The following is a 21,537-nucleotide window of genomic DNA, read 5'->3' on the forward strand; positions in this document are numbered from 1 at the left end:
AAATAACTCTATACTCTAACTGGATATCAATAAATAACTCTATACTCTAACTGGATATCAATTTTTTTTTTTTGGTGTGCAAAAAATCTTGAAGTGGTAAGCTTTATCTTTCATTCTGTGGGGGACATTTGATATTTTTCTATTTCTTTTTATCTGTACTCTTTTCACTGGAGTAAAATATTCATTCTTACCATTTGTGTTTGTGATAAAGTTTTGTTTCTCAGTTGCCTTTGCTTGGCTCTTATATTTAGGGGTGGGGGAGAGGGGACTTATTGGAGTAGTGAGCATGTCTTGTCCATTTATTATCTTCATTTATCACAAATATGTCTTCCTTGTTCAACTGCAGGAACATCTAATGTTTTTGAATTTTCCATATTTTTATAAAATTTTCAGCGATAAACTATTCAAGGAGATACGGGATCTCAACTTTGAAGTAGTTGTTCAGGTTCAGTTTTTACCAGCCTGCTCATTTTTTGGATTATCATACTTGTTATGTGCTTTTTTCCTTTCTAAATCAGATAAGGTTGCATTTTCTTCTTTGGAGCACTATGTGTTTAGTTGCTATTGGCAGTATGATTGCAGGTTCTTCGTCAAAAAGCAACATCCATGAAGCAGGATTATACAGAAATGACAACTACGGTAAGTCAGTAAGAAAGCATTTGATAGCTTGTCTTTCCCTCCCCCTTTTCCCCATACCTACCTCTGATGGGAACTGATCTAAAACTGGGATTACATGATACCCACGAGGCTTTGAGTTATCTCTCATGAAACTCAGGTTCTTTCGGGTTTGAAATAAACTTGTATGTATTATAAAAGGGGCATTGAGCTTCCAAGTTTCTACCACAAGTTTAATTTTTCCCCAAATGCATGACATCGTGTATGACGATGGGCCTCAGATGTTCTTGACCGGGGACCAGATTGTTCACCTGTTGCAATCAACGGTCTGGCTACCTTTTCCAATGGCCCATGAACAATGAAACTTATGTTTAAAATGTTAATCCACATAGGGTTGCATTTTATAAAATCAGGTATTTGCTTCTAATTTGGCATAATTAAGTAGTGGAATGAAGAATTTATAATGTAATGCTATATTCTGTAAACAGACTCAGACAGTATCTGAATTAAAGGATTTTGTCAAAAAGCTGAACTCCTTACCAGAAATTACTGTAAGTATGTTCTTTGAGATTTTCCAATTTTTTTTTTTCCGGAAAGTGATTCACTCATGATCTTAGGCTCTATTATGGTGATGATTGCTTCAGAGGCATATCAATCTGGCTCAGCATTTGTCTACTTTTACGTCAAAGCCTTCATTCCTGGGACAACTTGACATAGAACACACAGTCGTGGAGGCTCAAAGTTTTGACATGTAAGTGGGATTTATACTTCCTTTTTTTGCTTCTGGGTTCTTTCTGTTCAAGCTCATAAAGTCATTGGTTATTGTTCCCAAGACCTGGGATTGAGCATCATCTTCACCTCTGTTGCCTACAAGAGGGGGGTGGGGGGAGGGAAGAAGTTTACACCATCTCATTTCCCTTAAAATATCTTCACACTTCTTTGAGCAAGGTTCAAAATTTCGTTTCGTTTCAGTAGTTTCAGAATCACCGAAATACCGAAATCTCTGCGAGTTGGGTATTTTTCTTTTACTCAGTTGATTGTTTCGGTGGTCAAACGGCTATATTATGACTTGAAACTTGGTGGAGAGCTTGTTTTAAGGTTCATAGACATGTTTAGAACTTAGATTTGCAAAAATATTAGAACATGGCAATGTTTTAGAGTTGCACCCTTGTTTGGCAGCAACTGTCGAATTGCTTAGAGATTTTATGAAATATTGCTACAACAACATAAGCCTCCCCAACATAAGGCTTCATATTAGTCCACATCCCCTTTGTCTTACGCTGCTTACTGCCCTTGTTCCTGTACCCATGGGGATCCTGTTGTAGAATGGGGTTAACACGAGGTGGTACCATTGGAGGTGGAGGTGGAGGTGGAGGTGAGGCTGCCCTTGTACTCTGCATTCTCCTAAATGGCGAAGGAGGCTGTGAAGATCCACTACCTTATGCTCTAGATGGACCAGCTCCTCCTCTACTCTGTCTACGCCTTTCCTCCTCACGAAGACTTTGTTGGCTCAACGCTTGGCCCCGCCACCAATTTCTAGCTTCTCCCTCAGTCTATATGTCATTAGACACATATGTAGGATCATCACTGTCATCATCACTATCATCATCATAACGATGCATTGGAGCATGTAGTGCCTCAAATTCTATCCTCGCCTTTTCCTTTGCCGTTTTCCTTTTATTCCCTTCCTTCATGTCTTCAGCTATGGCCTTAGCAATATAATCAGACATTTCAATGCATGTAGCCATATCTGAGCAATTTCCAACCAAATGTTGCTTATGTCTTGTGGCCCCATGGCCTATAAACTTTTTGTGACAATAGTTGCACTCTGTTTTCCTCTTATCGCCATCAATCGGCACTTTGTGTTTCCATACAATCTCTTCATTATCACGACTCCTATCATGTCTCTCACCTCCTCTTCCTCTTCTCCCGCCTTCCTCGTCGCCTCCTCTGTCAGTCATTTTATATTGCCCTAATGTTGATGTATAGAAAAAAAAAATGTCATTATTAACTTACAAATATGGTAGCTACTTATATTTTTCTCTTACATAAAATTAATTTGTATCAATTTTAGAAAATATTTTAATGACAATACAACAAAATCAAATATGGTATAACATAACAAGCATCATGTACGCTTCAAAATACTTTAATATTAATCTCATATTTTTCTTTATTTTTAAAATCAAAACAAATATTTTCCCTTATTTTTATTTTTTTAAATTATTAATCTTTTTTTCAAAAATAAAATAAATATTTACCTGCTGAAAAAAAAAATTCGCTCCAATAGAGTCGTAGATCAGCCAATGGTGAGCAACATATATATAATTGAGTTCCATCAAAGTTATATTAACCATAAAAAAAAAGACATTTTATGTTGATGGAAAATGAATTTTTTTAAACTAGAAAAAGAAAAAAAAAATTCAACTTCCCCTCATGAGATTGAGTATTTTATAAGCCTTGGTTGGTATCATTTCGTGTCTTGCCGAAATGGTACCAAAATTTCAGCCGAGATACCGAAATTTCGACCGAGATGATTACCTTTCTGTAATTCGTAGCACATCTCGACTTAGTAAAAAAAAAAAAACACAAAATTTCTGAGATCTCATCGAGATTTTGAACCATGCCTTTAAGCCACTGGAAAGTTTCAAAGGATGCAGCTAAATCATCAGAAAAGAGAGAATAGGTATAGTATTTATTATAAAAAGCTACTACTGATGCAGTAGCGCTATCGTGGTTGGACCGGTATGATTGGATCTGGAAACCCAGACCAAAGCAGAATTTGACTCAAACTTGGGTTTTTGAACCAACAAAGTTGAGTTGGGATTTATATCTATACGGGGGATAATTATGTAAACTTTTTCCTTGGGGTAGGGTAGATTACGTAGGAGAGGATTCCTATTTATTTTAAGTTCTTATTTCATTTTAAATAACGTTAGAAGGTCGAGTTCAATTCAGTTTTAGTCTTAGTATTAGATTATGAGCCTTTGTGTTCCTTCTTTATATATGTAAGCATGTACCCATTGATATACAAAATTGAATATGGAATGAAGTTTGGTTGAGTTATCGTACCGTGACTTGTGAACATAGTAATGACTTGGGAACATAGTAAATATGCGTATCCGAACGTTTAATTCAAAAGATCGTAATTTGACATATTAATCCAAAAAACCCGTTTAATACGCGTATTTTAAAGATAACCGTATTATACACGAATAATACTCATATAATACGTTACATCCTCAATAAAACTTTTGGGTTAAAAAAAATGAGATTAACCCAAATGGGCCAAATCCCTAAATCCCAAATCCCAAATCCCAAATCCCGATTCCCGGCCCCTGTCTTCTATTAGGAACCCTAGTTGATCGAAACTGTAACCCTTCAAAAAAAGGAGGAACCCTTGCCCCAACCACCCCTTCTTCTCCATCTCCATTCCCGGCGGCTAGTGACCAAAGGCAATAGGTAAGACATCAACACCCCCTGCTCTCATTCTCTTCACCGTTTCTCTTCCCATTGGTAGTTGAAAATCCAATCGAGGGCGATTGCATCTGCAAATAATTTTTAATGAGAAGTAAGATTCAAAAGAGATGACTCACATGGACAAAGATGGCCAAGGGCGGGATTCTTCAAAAGGGGTTGAAATGAAAACCTTTCTAGGAAATTTAGCATACAATCGCCATTTGAATTGGACCGACAATTATTTACAAACATAGTTGCAGTTGGACAATGTGAAGAATCAGAAAGAGGGAAACGGGTGTTCTCCTCCCTCTGTTCTTGCAATATTGCATCTGAGAAATCAAAGGAGTTGAAGGGAGGGGGTTCTTGAGCCTTAAAATTGATCCGTGACCTGTCTTAGATTGTATCCCCCATGGAAATTTCAAGAAAATCTAAGCGCATCTCTGGGATGAACGATTGCAAACACTTATTCTCCATCTTCTTGAACCTTATTTTCATACCAAGAAGAAGAAGAAAACATGTAAAAGTTATAAGACAAAATGAGGTTTGATTCTCCTCTTAGTTCTTTCTACCATACATTTTTTAGGGGTTAAATTTAATTAATATTAAATGTGACAATCCAAAAGAATGGGAAATGATTTAAAATTGGAAAGTCAGATTGGATTTTAATGTCCATAAAACCATGGGAGATTAGAATTTAGTTTCAAACAATCATTTTTAGTCCCGTATTTTTGCACCTGGATTTTTACAGATCAACTGTATTAAACACGTATCGTATCCTTGCCATACGTGTTTTATTGCACCGGATTTTTCGAAACGTATTATTACTGTATGGTCCATTTAATTGCCGTAAGTATCCGTTCCCGTATTATTTTTGCTCCCGCACTAACTATGGGAAAGACCATGCTAAAGATGCTCCCATATGCCCTTCCATTGGGCCACTTGTTGGTGTGTACTTGCGTCAGCAGGGTAGCATTTTCTTGCCTTTAAATTATTATTAAGTGTTTTTTTTTTTTTTATGAATAAAAAAATTCATTGCCAAAGGAAAGAAAGGGGGAGGGGGGAGAACAACCAATTACAAACAATTAACAAGGCCTTTCCAATACAAGGGCCTGCAAAAGGGAAGGGGAAAAAACCCCAAACAAATACAACAGACTAAAAGGGTAAAGCCTAACCACAACCTGATAGCTAGACTCAACCAGAAAGAAAGCATGCGGCATGGTAAAGAGGGGCATCAATCAAGGAGAGATATCTCAGGAAAGGACATGACCTCAAATATCCAAACTAAGAGGAAAATCTTAGTTAGGTTGGATTAGGATTTCATAAGTCTCAGTACTCTTTCACCCCCCCTATTTGCCCAATTTTGGCTGCACACAGTTTCTGACAAGGGTGATTGGTGTCAATATATTATTTTCCAAACCAGAGTGAGATGCAACGATAGTCTGTGCACTAGGTGCTAAGTATTGGTATCTTGTAGTGTATCGGAAAGATGGTTTTTAGAGACATCTTGGAGATGTGCGAGAAACACCAAGAGATGCTAGATACATTTAAGATACATATGGATATGCTTATAATACATGCAAAACAAGTGTTCTGAGCATTGTGCTCCATAAATCAGCAATAAATAATGATATCCAATCAATGTCAGGTTATCATTGTCTTCACAGCATCTGTGTGATTCAAACCTTCATTGGTAAGCACAATATCAATTAAACATGCCTGAAGTACTGTGTAACTACTAACTAGGATTAGCAACAAACATAATTATACATTATTGATCACAATTCATTCAAGATGATCTAAATTTAGGTTAGTTTTTTCAGTTTAGACACGATACTTGGAGAAAACAAGCAAGAAAAACCAAGGTTCAGGCAAAATTTTTTTTCCAACATACTAATTTTCATTGTTCAATCACTCCTCTTATATCGTTTTTAGTGTAGATTGGATCCTCTTAGATTGTGGCCCAAAAAATAGCAAGAAGTTTTCTTTCAAAAATTGGGATTTTTGGGTTTTGACAGCTTTTGTATCAGATGTACCGGTCTGTGTCGGTTTCATATGTAATTTTTAATGTATTGGGTCTGTATCATAGTGACATGGCCAATCTCGATACGTATCAGCTGTATTGGTCATCATATTGATACTTGATACCGTGCATGCTACCCCCCTAAAAAGTGTTCTATTTGTTTCATTTAGAAATTGGTTTTACACATCTTTCTTCTTCTTCTTCTCTTTTCTTTTTCTTCTTCTTCTTTTTTTTTTTTTTTTTTTACTACAAGTCTTCTGGTGGGATATTTTATAATTTAATGGACATGGCAACCAATGCAGATGCTTTGAGTACATTGAAGAGTTGATCCATAAGCAGGAGCCAATTCTTAATGTCCTTCGTCTGCTTGTGTTATTTTCAATTACAAATTCAGGGCTGCCTAAGAAAAACTATGATTACTTGAGGTAAGGTTCATATACATGGGATTTTTCTTTCTTCTTTTGTTTTTGTTTCTTCTAAGGGCTTTCGTAATGATCATTTCCTGCATTTTCTAAAATATTCACTGTTATACTTATTCTGTCGGTTTAGGAGGGAGGTACTTCACAGCTATGGATTTGAACATATGGCTACGCTGAATAATTTGGAGAAAGCTGGATTATTTAAGAAACAGGTATCATTTGATAAAAAAAAAATTCAGGCTTATTTAGTTAGTAATTTCCGTGATAAAGTTCCATCCGTTGCTTGGCAAAAATAAAGAGTAAAATATGAAGGAAAAAAAAATGGTTCGACATTTAAGCGATATCATTGAGGTATTGGTTGTTAGATTCATCTTGAAGTGTTTGCTCTAGTTGGAAAATCTAATAGGCTTGTATCTAGTGGATTCCTTTTGTTATGGTTGTGTTGCTGATTTATATTATGTGGGGCCTTGCAGGACACAAAGACTAACTGGCCTACTATCAAACGTGCACTACAGCTTATTGTTGAAGATACTGACACTGCCAAGTAATAAATTTTTATGATCATTTGTTCATTAAAATGTCTCAATTTCATTCTGTTCATGACATTTGAGGCATGAGACAGGTAGATGGTGGCATGGTTCATCATCTCGGTGCAGTTTTGACAAAAACAAGATGAAACCTTGAGTCGATACTGACTTGTACCAAGTCTCAACTTGGTTTCGACCATATTAAGCACATTTTGGTAGTTTCGACAGAAAAATACCAAGTTTTGACCAGCCCATGACATGTCGAGTTTTTCCTCAAAAAATATCAGGTTTCGACCATTTTGACCGATATCTTGTTTTTGGGCTTGATCGAATCCAACCTCGAGATCGAGATGTCAACTTTTGGATGGTGGAATGTCTACCAATAGCATAGTTATATCATGCCATTGGTTCAGGCCAATGGCCCTACAGGGTTTGGCATACCTTTTGATGGTTTCTGCATGCGAAGTGCATCATCCTAATTGTATTCTATTGTAAGGGTGATGTAGACTTGGTTATAACAATCATTGCAACATAAGTATCATATAGTATTTACTCAATTTGTCTTATCAGCGAGGTGAATATTTGAAAAATTCAAATGTGATATGATAGGATTTTGATATGTAAATATCACTGAGAAAAGGAGGTGATGAGTTATCAAGACAATTCTAGATCAATTGGTCCATTGAAATGGTGCGACAGAGCATGTTAACTATGTATAGTTTATGGTATGCTGTTTGTAGACCATATGATGCAGTCTGAAATCCAATAAACCTCTGTTAGAGAAGATATAGATCTGAACTGCAGAGGCCCAAGAATAACATATATAAATAAGTGCTATAAGAATGGGTTTAATTATGATAGAAAGAGATTAGGCTAACCACCAGAATACAAGATTAACATAGAGAAATCAGGGAGGGATTAATACCAGGAACAGAATAATAAACTGATAGGTCCAGAAACAGATCATATAAATAATGTGACTGACTTGATTACAGAGAAGAGCAGACAGAAGAATAGCCTTGTTTCAGTACCTGTTGCAGTCCAACACAGAGTGGGAAGAAGCAGAGTATCATAGAGTGATAGTGGTCAATAAAAGGAAGCAACTGAGTTGCTACCAAAGGAGGAAGATCTAAGGGAGAGAAGAGAGGGGGCTCAATCTGCTAGGGAAGAAGAAGAGGAGAGAGGAGATCGTTTTGGGGGGGGGGGGGGAGATAAGCAATTAGAATTTATTCAAAGCTGTAAACTCTAACTCTCGAATCGTTGGGGACTGTTGCAGGAGTCCCTAACTAACCAAATAAATAGCTTAATGATGAAAGAAATAAAAGACCCAACAGAAAAAGGGAACCTTCTCCCAGCTGCGAGCTGTGATTAGCTGTCCTAGTCTAGCTTAACAAGTTTAATATAGTAATCCAGCTGCAGTGATTAGGTGTCCTAATCTCTCTTAAAACTTAATATAGTAACCTGTTAAGGCTGGACTTATGGAGTCATAATCCAGCAAAGTTACTACATTGAAATAAGAAGATAAAACTCCTATAAGCTAGCCCATGGTTTCTGGTTTCTAGAAGGAACAAAACTGAATCAAATCTTAAACCACAGCGATTGGTTTGAACTGGATGGACCAACCCAACCCAACCCAAATTGACCCTGCATTACTATGGAGGGTCTTTTTTTCAATGGATTCTGACTGGCCTCCTTTTTTGAGTACTCAGACTGCATTTGTCCTTGGATATTTTTAAGTAGTTATTTCTGTTTCTCAATTATGTTAGCATGAGTAATTTTATAGTTTCATGCCTGCACATACTTTTTTATCCTTCAAAGTCTAAGGGTGCCTCTCCCCCACACCCCCCCCCCCCACCCAAAAAAAAAAAAAAATAGTTGATAAATTGGTTTTCAATGAATACTTCTCAGTTTGATGTCTGTTCTACAGCCCAAATGATATTGCATATGTTTTCTCTGGATATGCACCTCTTAGCATCCGCCTTGTTCAGCATGCAGTTCGTTCTGGATGGTAAGTTCATTGTTTTCTTCTTTCTTTCTTCACAATCTCCCTTAAACACTGTTGTATTGACCTGGCAAGCCCACAAATCTTAGCTTCTGGCCTATTATTCCAACTACATTGTTTCTTGATGATGCAAGGGGAAGTTTTATGATCATGATCATTCCCGCAAGGAGTAAAGTTTGTCAATTTAATGATCATTTGGTTTTGTGTTAATGCTGTGAATTTGACAATATTATTAATTTTTCAGTGACTAATTTCTCTTTTTGGAAGTCTTTCCTAGGCAGCCATAAAAACTTGTCATGTGGCTGATCAGGTGGGGCCCAAATCTCATGGACAAGTAGACCTTAAGGTCCCTTGCTCACATTTCAAGTTTCAGCCCAAATGGAGTTTGAAAAGTGGCAAGTTGAATTTTGAGAATGAAGAGGCATACCAATACATGGGAGAGTATTTGTTGGGAGAAGGCTTAGTTGGGTTGAGTTTGGCATTGTAGTTGCTTGGTCTAGTTTTATCAAAGAGATGCTCTGGTTTCTCAATTTCTTGTTTAAATATTTGAGGCACTTTCCTCTCAATTTAACACAGCTCATAAGCACATGAACCTGGATCCACTTGGATGTGAGCCTGGTGGAGTGATGGAGGTATGAAAAATCCCCCTGCCCCCCGGGGCTGCCGCAAAGAAGTATACATGCGCCAAAAAAATCTTTTAAAATCTATCATTGTTACTGAATGCATGTCTATTGTATATATCTATAGTATAGAAGGAAGAGAACATCTTTTGTTCCCATTTCAAAATACATTCTGTTGACATATGAACTTACTTTTAGACTTCGAATGACCATGTTCCTCATGTCTCCATTGTTTTATTATGGAAATATCCATGACTCCATTTCTATGCAGGTAAAGTGGAAAGAGAGATAAATAAAAAGTTGAATGCTAACCAAGGGCAGGGGTCCTTAAAATCATCATATTAAAACTCTATCCATCTCCAAAAGCACCCCAAACTCCATTTTACCCAAAACCACCCATTGAGTCCTTGCCATTGAATTTTGTGCAATAAGCCTAATCTGTTCAGACAAAGTAAGACCCAAATTAGCCCTAAATTACAAAAACACCTGAACTACCTGTGCTTCTGCTATATTTACTTACCACCCGCATAGCTCTTCTATTTGTGTCCCTAGATCACAGGTACACTGAGATTTTGTTCTTTTGCTTTCTTAACGCTATGACAAGGATAAAGGATAGTATTCCTATTATTGCTTAGAATATTTAAGAAGTCTACAGGGGATCTATCACAATGGTATGGATGGTAAAACGATTAAGTAAACATCCAGATGCCCTTTTCATTATGCAACACTAACAACTTCAAACTACAAATTCAACCAATTTAAATAAGCACTGTCTGCATTCTGTGGGCTTTTGCTTAAACGAGTCCTAATCTGACATTCCAGTCTTTCTAGAGGAAGAACTTTTGCTAATTTGTGGAACATGAGAAATTTTCTCATTACCTTGATGTGCATCATTCTTAGTTTGGGTTCTTGGCAAATATTATGGAGTTGCAACGAGGTTTCCCATAACCTTTTGAAGGGAATGTGTTTTTGAAGTGGGGAGAAGGGGGTTAGATTTTGGGAGGACGGATGTATTGGAGTAAGGAAGCACTGTGATCTGTTTTCAAGGTTATACATAACAGATATTCTATTAGGGAGTGGTGTCCAAGAGTGGAGAGTGTTTGTCATTGCTTGTTTCATGAAATTTGAACAATCTGGAGGTGAATAATTGCTTGGAGCTCCTTCAAAGGCTTGCCGATTTTGTCTGTTCACCCTTGAAATTCAGATGTGAGGGTTAGGAGGGAGATGAGACTGGAGGCCCTTATTTATTTCAGTTCATTATGTGTTCTTTTAAAGACACGGAGTTACATTGGGAGCGAAGAGAAATATGGGGGAAAGGTGCATCATGTACGGTGGAAATCTTTGCATGGATGCTTTCAAATAAAACGTATTGTCGTTGGAAAAACTCAAGACAAGACAGAGCAACTTGGAAAATATTTTCTCACTGCACAATGCCAACTAAACTGATTTATTAGAAAGCCACTAGATTTCAATGTTCCTAAAATAGTATTAGTGGTATGAAAGACACATTCATGTGTAGTAGTATGAGGGTACCCTTCAGCCCTTTACTAACAACACCCCCATTTCTTTCCTTTCCCTGATTAATCTCCCAATGGTTTCTAATTCAATGATTAGAAACAGATTTGGTACTTAATAGATGTCTGTTGGAAACTTGGAAATGTAATTTATTTACTTGTTTTCGAGATGGATCTCATATATGCTTTAATGTTACAAATTTAACCTCTCAGGCGCCCTATTGAAGAAATTTTGAAGCTTTTGCCTGGACCGCATTTGGAGTCAAAGAGAGTGAGCAAATATCTTCCGTGTCAAATTATGACGTGATTGTCCAGTGTATTGCCTTTGAAAGGAAAATCTAACAGCTCGTTCTATTTTCTCCTTTATAGGGTGGATATTCTAACAGCTCATCAATCAACACTATACCAGGCACGTCGGGGAATGTGGACAAGTATGCATCAGTAACTGATCCTTAAAGATAGACTTCTGAGGCAACTACTTTTTTTCATTGTTTAATTATATTTCTTGTGCTTTTGGGTTTCAAAATTGCTGCACACATATGAGGAGGAGGATGCTCAATTTCAGTTTAACAAAATCTATGATAAGGAAACCATCTATCCCTGAATTTATACTCAGAAGTATTCAATGAAATGTTCATATGCCACATAATTATTAGATAATTGTAGTTAGAACGTTTATTAAATATCTAACCTGTATATTGATTTCTTTTATAGATATTGATAATTTATTTTTCGTTCGTTCTTAATTGTTTCATCAGGAAAGGCCTTCCTCTATTCATTAGTTTCTATGCATCAAAATTTGATATTGGATATAGACTCCATCCGAGACCACTTTTACTTCAACCGAGTTTCATGTGTTGAAACCCTTTTTTGTTTGCTCCTTCGGTGTCTGTTATGTGCAGGGTGGCACATGGCCAACGCTCTCTTGTACTGGTTGTATTTATTGGAGGAGTGACATTTGCAGAGATATCTGCTCTTCGTTTTCTTAGTGCTCAGGTACAAATTACCACATGCCAGTTTTCAAGAAGCATCATATTATCGGTACCATTTGCTTGAACGTAATGCATGCATGTGTGTCTGTATGTGTTCACTGGTTGGTTATATTCCTATCTCCAAGGGCCCAAAGCTTTGTAATAAGCAATAACCTGAATTGAAGAAATAGCTTTCAACTTGAGGAAGCCTTATGTTATTTTCTACCTGTACAGTCACCAATTTCACTTCCATATTTTTTAATCATATTGTACCCATGGTAGACGACCATCCCCAAACAACATTAGGAATGGAATTCTCCTACTTTGGAACAAAACCTAGAGATTGTGAAATTTGACCTCTGAACACCCAGTCACCTAAAGAAACAAGAGTAACAAGAGTTTTTTCTTACCTCATCCTTGGATACCATGACCAAAACCAAGCCCTCAGCATTGGATTCTACAAGCAAGGCACTACCACCAGGCTAAGCCGGTCTTCACTAACAAAACAAAGTTCATGATATGTAATTCTTGGATCTGCAAAACCTTGTGCCTGAAGGAAGTGTTTAGCCTGTTATCCCATTAAGCAAGTTTATGTTTTCAGTGTTTGATCTGCAAAACCTTGTGCCTTGAGAGATCCTTCTAGTTGAGAACCTTTTGTTAATTAGCCTGTTATACTTAAGTTTCCATAATAAAAAGCCCATAACTTTTCCATACTTGGTCGCCTCTCTTCCAGGTAATTTATTCTTTTCTTTGATGACATTCCACAAGTACTCTCTGATTTGTGATTTGCAGGAAGGAATGGCATATGACTTCATCATTGGGACAACAAAAATAGTGAATGGTCGCTCGCTGGTTGAGACATTCATTGATTGAAGAGAGTGTGGAGACAAAAGTTTTACTGATCCTTGACCAGAGATCCTGAATAACCGTTTTCTCAGAATATAATTGGTATTGATCTGGCAGTTTGTGTGATTGGGAGGCTAATCAACTGGGTGGCTCTTATGGGAGTGCATTAGAACAATCATGTATGAGTAGTTTAACTGTGATGCATGTTTCTCTAAGAAAAAAACCTTAGATGCACCTTTTTTCTTCTTCCCCACCCCATGCCAGTGTGTAATTATTATCACTTTGTTTTGGTGGATTCATGTGTTAATGTATTGCCCTTGAATTGAAATTATTGAGCTTTTCAGAAATAGTTTTGTAATTATAGCAGTATTAGCTTCCTTCACATTCTCAGGGCGTTTTGATGGAAATCATGTCGTGCTTCCTGTGTTGTCATCATTTCAGAGAAATGCACGAACTCATCCGGTCATGCAGCAACCCAGGAAAACAAAGTTGTAGACATGGCCGGCCGGCCTAGGAGGAAAACCATCTATCGTGATTAGCTGGATTCTGAAATAGCATAATGTACCATCGTATCTAATAAATTCAGGTGACATAGGGTTTCATTGAATTCCTGTTGTCCATCATCTTTATTCAGTATTCAAACCTGAAGGGACTATTGCTTGGGGGGGGGGGTGTAAAGTTAAGGTTCACTTTGGAAATAAGTAAACGAAATACAGCTTGACTTATCCCAATAAGATTGATGGGCTACATGAATCCTTGCCTTACAATCAGTTTTATTCGAGTTCATACTTGATACAAGGTTTAAGCTATGGATTTCTTGCCTCGCCACTTCTCGAGGGTCTTTTTAGGTCTATTCTTGACTTTTTTATTTCCTTCAATTTGAATTAAATCACTCATTTGTGTGAAGAGTATCCAAAGCTCTCCATTAAACATGGTCAAGTCACTTCAAACAATTTTCTAGTGGTTTATCATGTTTTGTAGTTACTACCAAGTTAGTTATTATGATAATTCTTTTATCCTTCTTAGTTTTATCACACATCTATCTCAAAATCCTCATTTTCGTTGTAGTTTATCTATATAATGTTTCTTAGCTAATGTTGCCATATGATTGAAAGCTTACCATTTCCATTCTGGCTCCTAACAGCGTTAATTTAGATATGGAATTAAAAATTGATATGGAACCATCCATGTAAAACCAAACCTAATCACACTGAAAAAAGCCCACCAATTCAATTCGTTTCAGTTTTGGTTTTAAAAAGTGAAATTTCATTAGTTCGATTTTGATTTTAGACATTTTGAAACAAACTGAATGGAGAAAGTATAACTCTTTTTTTTTTTTTTTTTCGGTGAAAAAAAAAGGTGCTTCATAGTAGTGATCATAGCCCCAGGACAAGCCCCTGTATAGCAAGCAGTGTTTCCACAGGACCAATGAGCGATAGTGGACATGCCAAGATTCGAACCCACAATCAATCGACTCGAGCGGTGATGGGTTGACTTTTATACATCGAATTTGACTAAATCAAATCTTACAATCATGATTGTGGTATTGGATTTTGGTTCTTATATATTGTCTAGGAGAGGGTTCTCTACTTGGTTGGTGGCATGACATTTGTGTTTTAGTTCTTATATATTGTTTGGGAGAGGGTTCTCTACTTGGTAGCATGACATATGTGCTAGTATCAGGGTCAATCACAATGTGTGTATGTTCATCAATCAGGTTGAATTTTTAGTATTTATAGGGTGTGTTGGTTATTTTTGTCTCTCTTTATGTCTCGGCATAAGAACCACACTAGGGTCAAATGGAAACGAGCATGACAACATTAATAAGAACGGTTCTTTCTATCATTCATGAGGAGGCGCAGTTATTCCCTCCCTCCCTCTGTGTCTGGGATGGGATCACGATGCCTTTCAATAGACTTTTCCCTTGAAGCAATAAAAACCGAAGACACTGATTGAATTTACAATTTTGCCCGTCCAACTGATAGAATTGCTACTCCGTATTAGGAAGGTTAAAGCTGAACCGACCATCCTCATTTGAAAAAAAAATAAAAAACCAAAAAAATTTGAACCGACCAGCTTAAGGTCGGAACCTGACAGACACTGGTCCGTCAAAGCTTCTGGAAGACACGTGGACACTGTGATATCCTTCGCTTACAAGTATGGAATTTCCGTCTCCGGTGCAAACTCTCTGAAGTCTCCACTCTTAACCCTGTTTCGTCGGGTTTAGATTATTTATTTTCTTTTCTCTTCTCTCTTCTCCAGAGTGATACACGAAGAAGTGGAAGAAAAGAGTCTGAGACTTCCGTAGGAAAACCTTCTTTCGACATCCCCAGATAGGTTTCTTTTACGAAAAAGATCAGTCAGGGAGGAAGCAGAGCCTGAACAGAAGAACGCACTCCTGAGGTTTGCTTTTTTTTTTTCAGATCTTCGCATTTGTATTTTGAACTCTTTTTCTAGGGTGGCCTTCTTTCTTTACAATTTTAGGGTTTATATGCTCCTTTTTGTTATATTTTTTGTTGTAAGTATTTTATTTCCATCTTTTTTTTCGAGATTTGGTTGGTGTTTTAGGTTTCAATCTGCACGGGCTGATATTGTTATTATTTGGAGTTCTAAATAAACTCTGGATGCCTTAATTAGGGTTTCTACGATCGTCTTGCAGGAAACATGGTTTCGGACGCGAGTAAGAAGAAGGCAGCCCAAAAGAAAGCTGCTGCAGCTGCCAAGAGAGGTGGAAAAGTTGCTGGACCATCGAAGGCGGCGGCTTCTGCTGCAGATACCCAGAATGGCGGGCGAGTCGACAAGCTAGCCAATGGAGTCGGCTCCATTCAGATATCCGATAGGACTTGCACCGGTGTGCTATGTTCTCATCCTCTGTCTAGAGATATTCGTGTAAGTCTGATAGAAACCGGCTTTTCGTTCATCTGTCTTTTGATATTTCACTTCTGCTATATGAACGGTGAGAATTAAGATCGGTGAACCAATATTTATGGACGTGGACTATACTAAATATGCACGAATTTATCATTACCATGTGGGTTTAGAAGAGTTGCCGCTTGAATGCAGATCCGGTAGTGTTTTTACTGATTTTTGGAGGGCTTATATTTCATCGGATTTCTGGACTAATATTATGCATAACATTGCTACAGTTTTTTCCTTCCTTAGATTCTCTGGTGTTCATGATTCCCTACTTGACTGTTTTAAAGAGCACCTAGAGGAAGTGAAAGGGAATAACTAGAAGAGTAGGGTTCCTTATTTGTGTCTGCCTGCCGGGAGTGCTATTTGTTCCTCGCAATTTTGTCCCTGGTAATTCGGGTTCTGTTAGCAGTACTAACTTCCTTTTTTGTTCCTTTTTTTTTCCATCTGATTTTGTCTGGAGCATGTAAACTTGAGCTTTACTTAATAATAATAATTTGTCTGGAAAATTGTAAGGACTTGAGGAGGTTTGGCATTTTATGCTTTGTGATCTATTGAAACAGCAGGTTTCTAAGTTATGGTCACCACTAAAGCGGTTAAACATTCTGCAGAATTGCTAACAAGTAAATGTTATGATGCAGATAGAGTCCTTATCAGTTACCTTCCATGGTCACGATCTCATTGTGGATTCTGAGCTGGAACTTAATTTTGGCAGGTTTTTCATCAACTTGCAGTTTAGTTGTCATGCTCTCTCATGGCATTAAGTAGAAGCATGTCACTAATACTTTAATTTTCAGGCGCTATGGATTACTTGGTTTGAACGGCTGTGGGAAATCTACCCTCCTTGCAGCAATTGGGAACCGAGAACTTCCTATTCCAGAACATATGGATATCTATCACCTCACTAGGGAGATTGAAGCTTCTGACATGACTGCTCTGGAGGCTGTAATAAGCTGTGATGAGGAGAGGCTGAAATTGGAAAAAGAAGCTGAAGCCCTTGCAGCAGAGGTCTGCTTCAATTAGCTTTATAATGTTTATTTTTTACATGTTATTTATGGGAAAAGGGTCTCTAGATTCTCAAACCTAGGGAAGAATCCTTGATAAGCGGCTCTTCTGCCGTTTAGGGGTGGTTTGGCCAATCTGATAAGTAATATTATAAAACCCTTAGATTGTATCTATATTAGATATCCTGGCCTATCTTAACCATATGGCTTATCATCTATTGCATTTTCTCTTCCACTTGATGCAATCAAACCAGTGGATGGATGATGTAGCTATTCCAACTATTTGATAGATAGAGAACCATGTTGATTGGCTATCTGTTAGCTATCAGGTTTGGAAACCAAATATATGACCCACCATGTATTGAATCATCAGCCATCCACATTTTGACCAAATTGAACTGTTGAGAGCTGGAACTTGTGAAATGAGTAGATGCAATATAGGAAGTTGTCAACTAAGTTTGGGCACCAAATAAATTGTCACATAGAAGGTAAAAGCACCGAAGCTGCCCACCTCAAGTTTCCAGGGGTGCTTACCTAAAAGAATCATGCCCATTACTTGCAATCTCAGAACTGTGAGCTTGGTATGTTCATAACAGTTATTTTATTTTTCATTTTGCTTCAGGATGGAGGTGGTGGAGATACATTAGAGCGCATTTATGAGCGTTTGGAAGCCTTGGATGCATCAACTGCAGAGAAACGTGCTGCTGAGATCTTGTATGGTCTTGGTTTCAACAAAATGATGCAAGCTAAGAAAACTCAAGATTTCTCAGGTGGCTGGAGAATGAGGATTGGTTTAGCACGGGCCCTGTTCATGAACCCAACTATCCTTTTGCTTGATGAACCCACAAACCATCTAGGTAATTCTTCATTGCTTCATTCTCTAGTGCCTTTTAAGATTGAACAGACCTTTTTTCATTCAGTGCTTGCCTTATTAACCTTTGTTTCTTAATGATTCTCGAATCAAAATGTATGAACATTTATAGCTGTCGAAGTCTTCTATGCTTGAGCTTTTATATCAACCTTCTACCGGAGTAATGAATAGAAAGATGTGTTTTGGTAAAGATCTTGTCTGCGTTTGTCAAAGCACTTGGTGTTCTCTTCAGAGTTGGCTGGCTATTTGATAGCAGTTCAGCTGCTTCAGGGCCTTCTTACACTAAAGCCACTGCCATGAAGCCTATGCATAAAAAACCATGAAGTATCATTGTGGACACCAAGGAACATTGTGGAACCTCAAGTATCTTAAATTTTCTCCAACTCATTTCAATGTGGACAAAGAAGAGGATCCACGTGACAATGATGAGGATGAATGGTATCCCGACCAGGTAGGTCAATCATTTGGTCTTCTTTGCTGGTATGATGAACACATATTTGAGGGTAACACCAGAGATTGATTTATTTGATTTGGTTGCATTGCCCATATAGGGTTGCAAAGATGCCATGTGGTTGCAACTTTTGAGTGTTTATCTAGGAGTTTTACTTGGGGCGTGCTCAGCTCACTCCTTCCAGGACCCTGTAAAAGCATGACTTGCACTGTGTTTCAGCCCTCATAGTACAAATTAAAGCAGTACAAAAAAGTGTCATAAAATCTGGAAAGATGTCATGGTGAAGAGGGTGGGGGGAAGGGAAGCAAGTTTAGGAGGCTGAGACGAATATCTGGGAATGGAACATACACACAGATGTTGGGCGTTTGCAAAGCTCACCATTGAAATTTCCAAAATTTATGGAGAAGTTCATGTAGTGGTCCAACCCTTTTTTATATAATATGATAACCTAGACATCTCTAGCATGGCTAGTTATAGTCACTTTAGTGCAATCTGGGGTTCCAAAACCTGGTTTGGATTGCTTAGGGCGAACCCAACACTAAACAATCCAATTATTATGAATAATGGCAAATCTGTTAATTTTTTTTACTGTTGGGCACTTAAACAAATGTAAAATAGGTTGTAGGAACTCAAATAATGAAAGTGGTGGCAGTACTGTAATTTAGTGAAATTCCAAGGCTACAAGAGAGGGAAACAAATAAGTTAAAACAATGCTTAAGTAAAGAAGGGTGATCTTGGAAGTAATAGTAAATAAGGACAAGAGTTGATATTAACTAAAGGAGATGGAAAGATAGGGAATTAATCTGTTTGGTTTGATGATAGAAATCCTCAGCTATTTCAGAATTTATATTCCATTTGGTTTCACTCTTGCTCTTTAATGAGCACATGGTTAATTTGATGGGCAGAGCAGTAATTTCTTGTTAAAAATAAAACCACCCTTCTCCAGATGGTCACCACCACCATCATGCCCACACTGCTTATTTCTGTACTATTATTTGCAGCCCCCTCCTTTGTATATAAGTAACTCCTTATTGCAGCTAATGCAATGGAAATTAAAATCTGTTTTATTTTTTTATTGGGCTTATTCCTAATGAACTGGCCAATTGGACTTTACTCGCACACACTATAGGGAGAGGGGGAATACACTAATTACAAACTGACACACCCATGTGATAGGAGTCGATCCAGTGACCTACCGCCTACTCTTCAAGCAGAAGCTGCAAACTGGTGCGCTAGGCGCCGGATTCACAAATATGCAGTAGTTATTTATTGATCATTAATGAAAATTGAATCTTTAATGCCTTGGACCATAAAGGAAAGTCAGAATTGTTCTTCTTAATATAATACTGCATTTCATTTTCCAAATGGTGATTCTGACATTGTTGTCTTCTGGTTCTCAATGTCTTACTAGTTGATGTGATCCCTCGCTAATTTCTTTTAATATATTGTATACAGCTGAGTTAATCCAGTTTTCGTTATTCTTTCTCCTCCTTGTAACAGATTTAGAGGCTTGTGTTTGGTTGGAAGAGACATTGAAGAGATTTGAACGCATCTTGGTTGTGGTATCACACTCCCAGGACTTCCTGAATGGTGTCTGCACAAACATCATCCATATGCAGAACAAGAAGCTGAAGATCTATACTGGTAATTATGACCAGTATGTTCAGACTCGTTCGGAACTTGAGGAGAACCAAATGAAGCAATACAAGTGGGAACAGGAACAAATTTCATCAATGAAAGAGTACATTGCGCGGTTTGGGCATGGGTCTGCTAAGCTGGCACGGCAAGCACAGAGCAAGGAGAAGACACTGGCAAAGATGGAGCGGGGTGGTCTCACAGAGAAGGTGGTAAGGGACAAGGTACTAGTATTCCGTTTTACCGATGTGGGGAAGCTACCTCCACCAGTGCTTCAGTTTGTGGAGGTTACCTTTGGCTACACACCTGACAATCTGATCTACAAGAAAATTGACTTTGGAGTGGATCTTGATTCAAGAATAGCTCTGGTGGGACCAAATGGGGCTGGGAAGAGCACATTGTTGAAGCTGATGACGGGGGAGCTGGTTCCTCTTGATGGCATGGTTAGGCGGCACAACCACCTCAAAATTGCGCAGTTCCATCAACACTTGGCGGAGAAGCTGGATATGGAGATGTCTGCTCTTCAGTTCATGATTAAGGAATATCCCGGCAATGAGGAGGAGAGGATGAGAGCTGCTATTGGTAGGTTTGGTCTGACGGGGAAAGCGCAGGTGATGCCAATGAAGAATCTCTCGGATGGCCAGAGGAGCCGGGTGATATTTGCATGGTTGGCATGGAGGCAGCCACACTTGCTGCTGCTGGATGAGCCAACCAACCATTTGGACATTGAGACGATCGACTCGCTGGCAGAGGCACTGAATGAGTGGGATGGGGGTATGGTTCTGGTCAGCCATGACTTCAGACTTATCAACCAGGTAGCAGAAGAGATATGGGTATGTGAGAACCAGGCTGTGACCCGCTGGGAGGGTGATATCATGGATTTTAAGGAGCACCTCAGGAGCAAGGCTGGTCTATCTGATTGAGAGGGGTAGAGAAATAGGCTCTCGGGGATGGCATTCCCTTGAGATAATATAGTACTTATAATTCTGGTTTATGGGATCTAATATTATAGCCTAGGATCTATGATATATCTTTATCTGGTGGATGTCTCTCTTAAAATTCGAAGATGATGAGATCAAAGAAGCAGAGCAGTAAATTTGAGGCTGGTGGTGTTTATAGAGTCGGTGGCAGTCAAATTGCTTGCCTGGGTTAGGAGATGCTATGGTAAGACCATCTTTGTTTGTTGTAGATGGTTGATTAAAGCATATATTACAAGAGTGCTGTTACCGGCGTCGTGTTTTCTATTTTGATTCTCGAGTTGTACGTGAACAATAATTGAGACCAGTTAGACTAAACTCCTTGGGATTTGCTAGCTTGTCTCCATTTTCACTTATTAACCATGAATCAAATTTAACTATGGTTGTGTTTGGTAGCGAAGAGAAAAGAGAAGGAAAAAGTACAATTGTTGTACGTTTTTTTCTTGGTTTAAGAATTTCTGTGTTTGGCATATAGGTCAGATTTAATTAATGAATTTATAAAATTTCCAGAAGTTTTCTTTTGCTACCAACAAAAATTTCTTGCCAAAAACACAAGAAAACATGAGAAAATACTGAGTGGCTATCAAACACAGCCCAAATGACTGAATTTAAGAATCTCATTTTAAGCAGTTTTGAAAGAAGAGAAACAAAGAGAATGGAGAAGGTATTCATAACAAAAATACTGATTGGTAT

The 21,537-nt window shown here is 38.0% G+C and overlaps 2 protein-coding genes across 2 annotated transcripts in view; both read left to right on the forward strand.

Moving 5' to 3' along the window:
• The window catches only part of LOC122073706 (vacuolar protein-sorting-associated protein 33 homolog), a 24,237-nt gene extending 10,897 nt beyond the window's left edge, over positions 1-13,340 (forward strand). The window contains exons 11-22 of the mRNA XM_042638329.1: positions 394-445; positions 583-639; positions 1,104-1,166; positions 1,260-1,366; positions 6,397-6,519; positions 6,644-6,725; positions 6,987-7,057; positions 8,968-9,048; positions 11,390-11,447; positions 11,546-11,607; positions 12,079-12,172; positions 12,940-13,340. Of these exons, the coding sequence (XP_042494263.1) occupies positions 394-445; positions 583-639; positions 1,104-1,166; positions 1,260-1,366; positions 6,397-6,519; positions 6,644-6,725; positions 6,987-7,057; positions 8,968-9,048; positions 11,390-11,447; positions 11,546-11,607; positions 12,079-12,172; positions 12,940-13,020 (931 nt within the window). The 3' untranslated portion in view covers positions 13,021-13,340. The remainder of the gene's footprint in view (positions 1-393; positions 446-582; positions 640-1,103; positions 1,167-1,259; positions 1,367-6,396; positions 6,520-6,643; positions 6,726-6,986; positions 7,058-8,967; positions 9,049-11,389; positions 11,448-11,545; positions 11,608-12,078; positions 12,173-12,939) is intronic.
• Positions 13,341-15,170: 1,830 nt separating this feature from the next.
• On the forward strand, positions 15,171-21,179 carry LOC122072755 (ABC transporter F family member 1-like). Its single transcript, XM_042637155.1, has 6 exons — positions 15,171-15,396; positions 15,653-15,882; positions 16,548-16,621; positions 16,704-16,914; positions 17,533-17,767; positions 19,733-21,179. The coding sequence occupies exons 2-6, from the start codon at positions 15,658-15,660 to the stop codon at positions 20,788-20,790; spliced, it is 1,803 nt and encodes a 600-aa protein (XP_042493089.1). The 5' UTR covers positions 15,171-15,396; positions 15,653-15,657; the 3' UTR covers positions 20,791-21,179.
• The last annotated feature ends 358 nt before the right edge of the window (positions 21,180-21,537 follow it).

This window comes from Macadamia integrifolia, chromosome 3 (genome assembly GCF_013358625.1).
Source record: "Macadamia integrifolia cultivar HAES 741 chromosome 3, SCU_Mint_v3, whole genome shotgun sequence".
Lineage (NCBI taxonomy): Eukaryota > Viridiplantae > Streptophyta > Magnoliopsida > Proteales > Proteaceae > Macadamia > Macadamia integrifolia.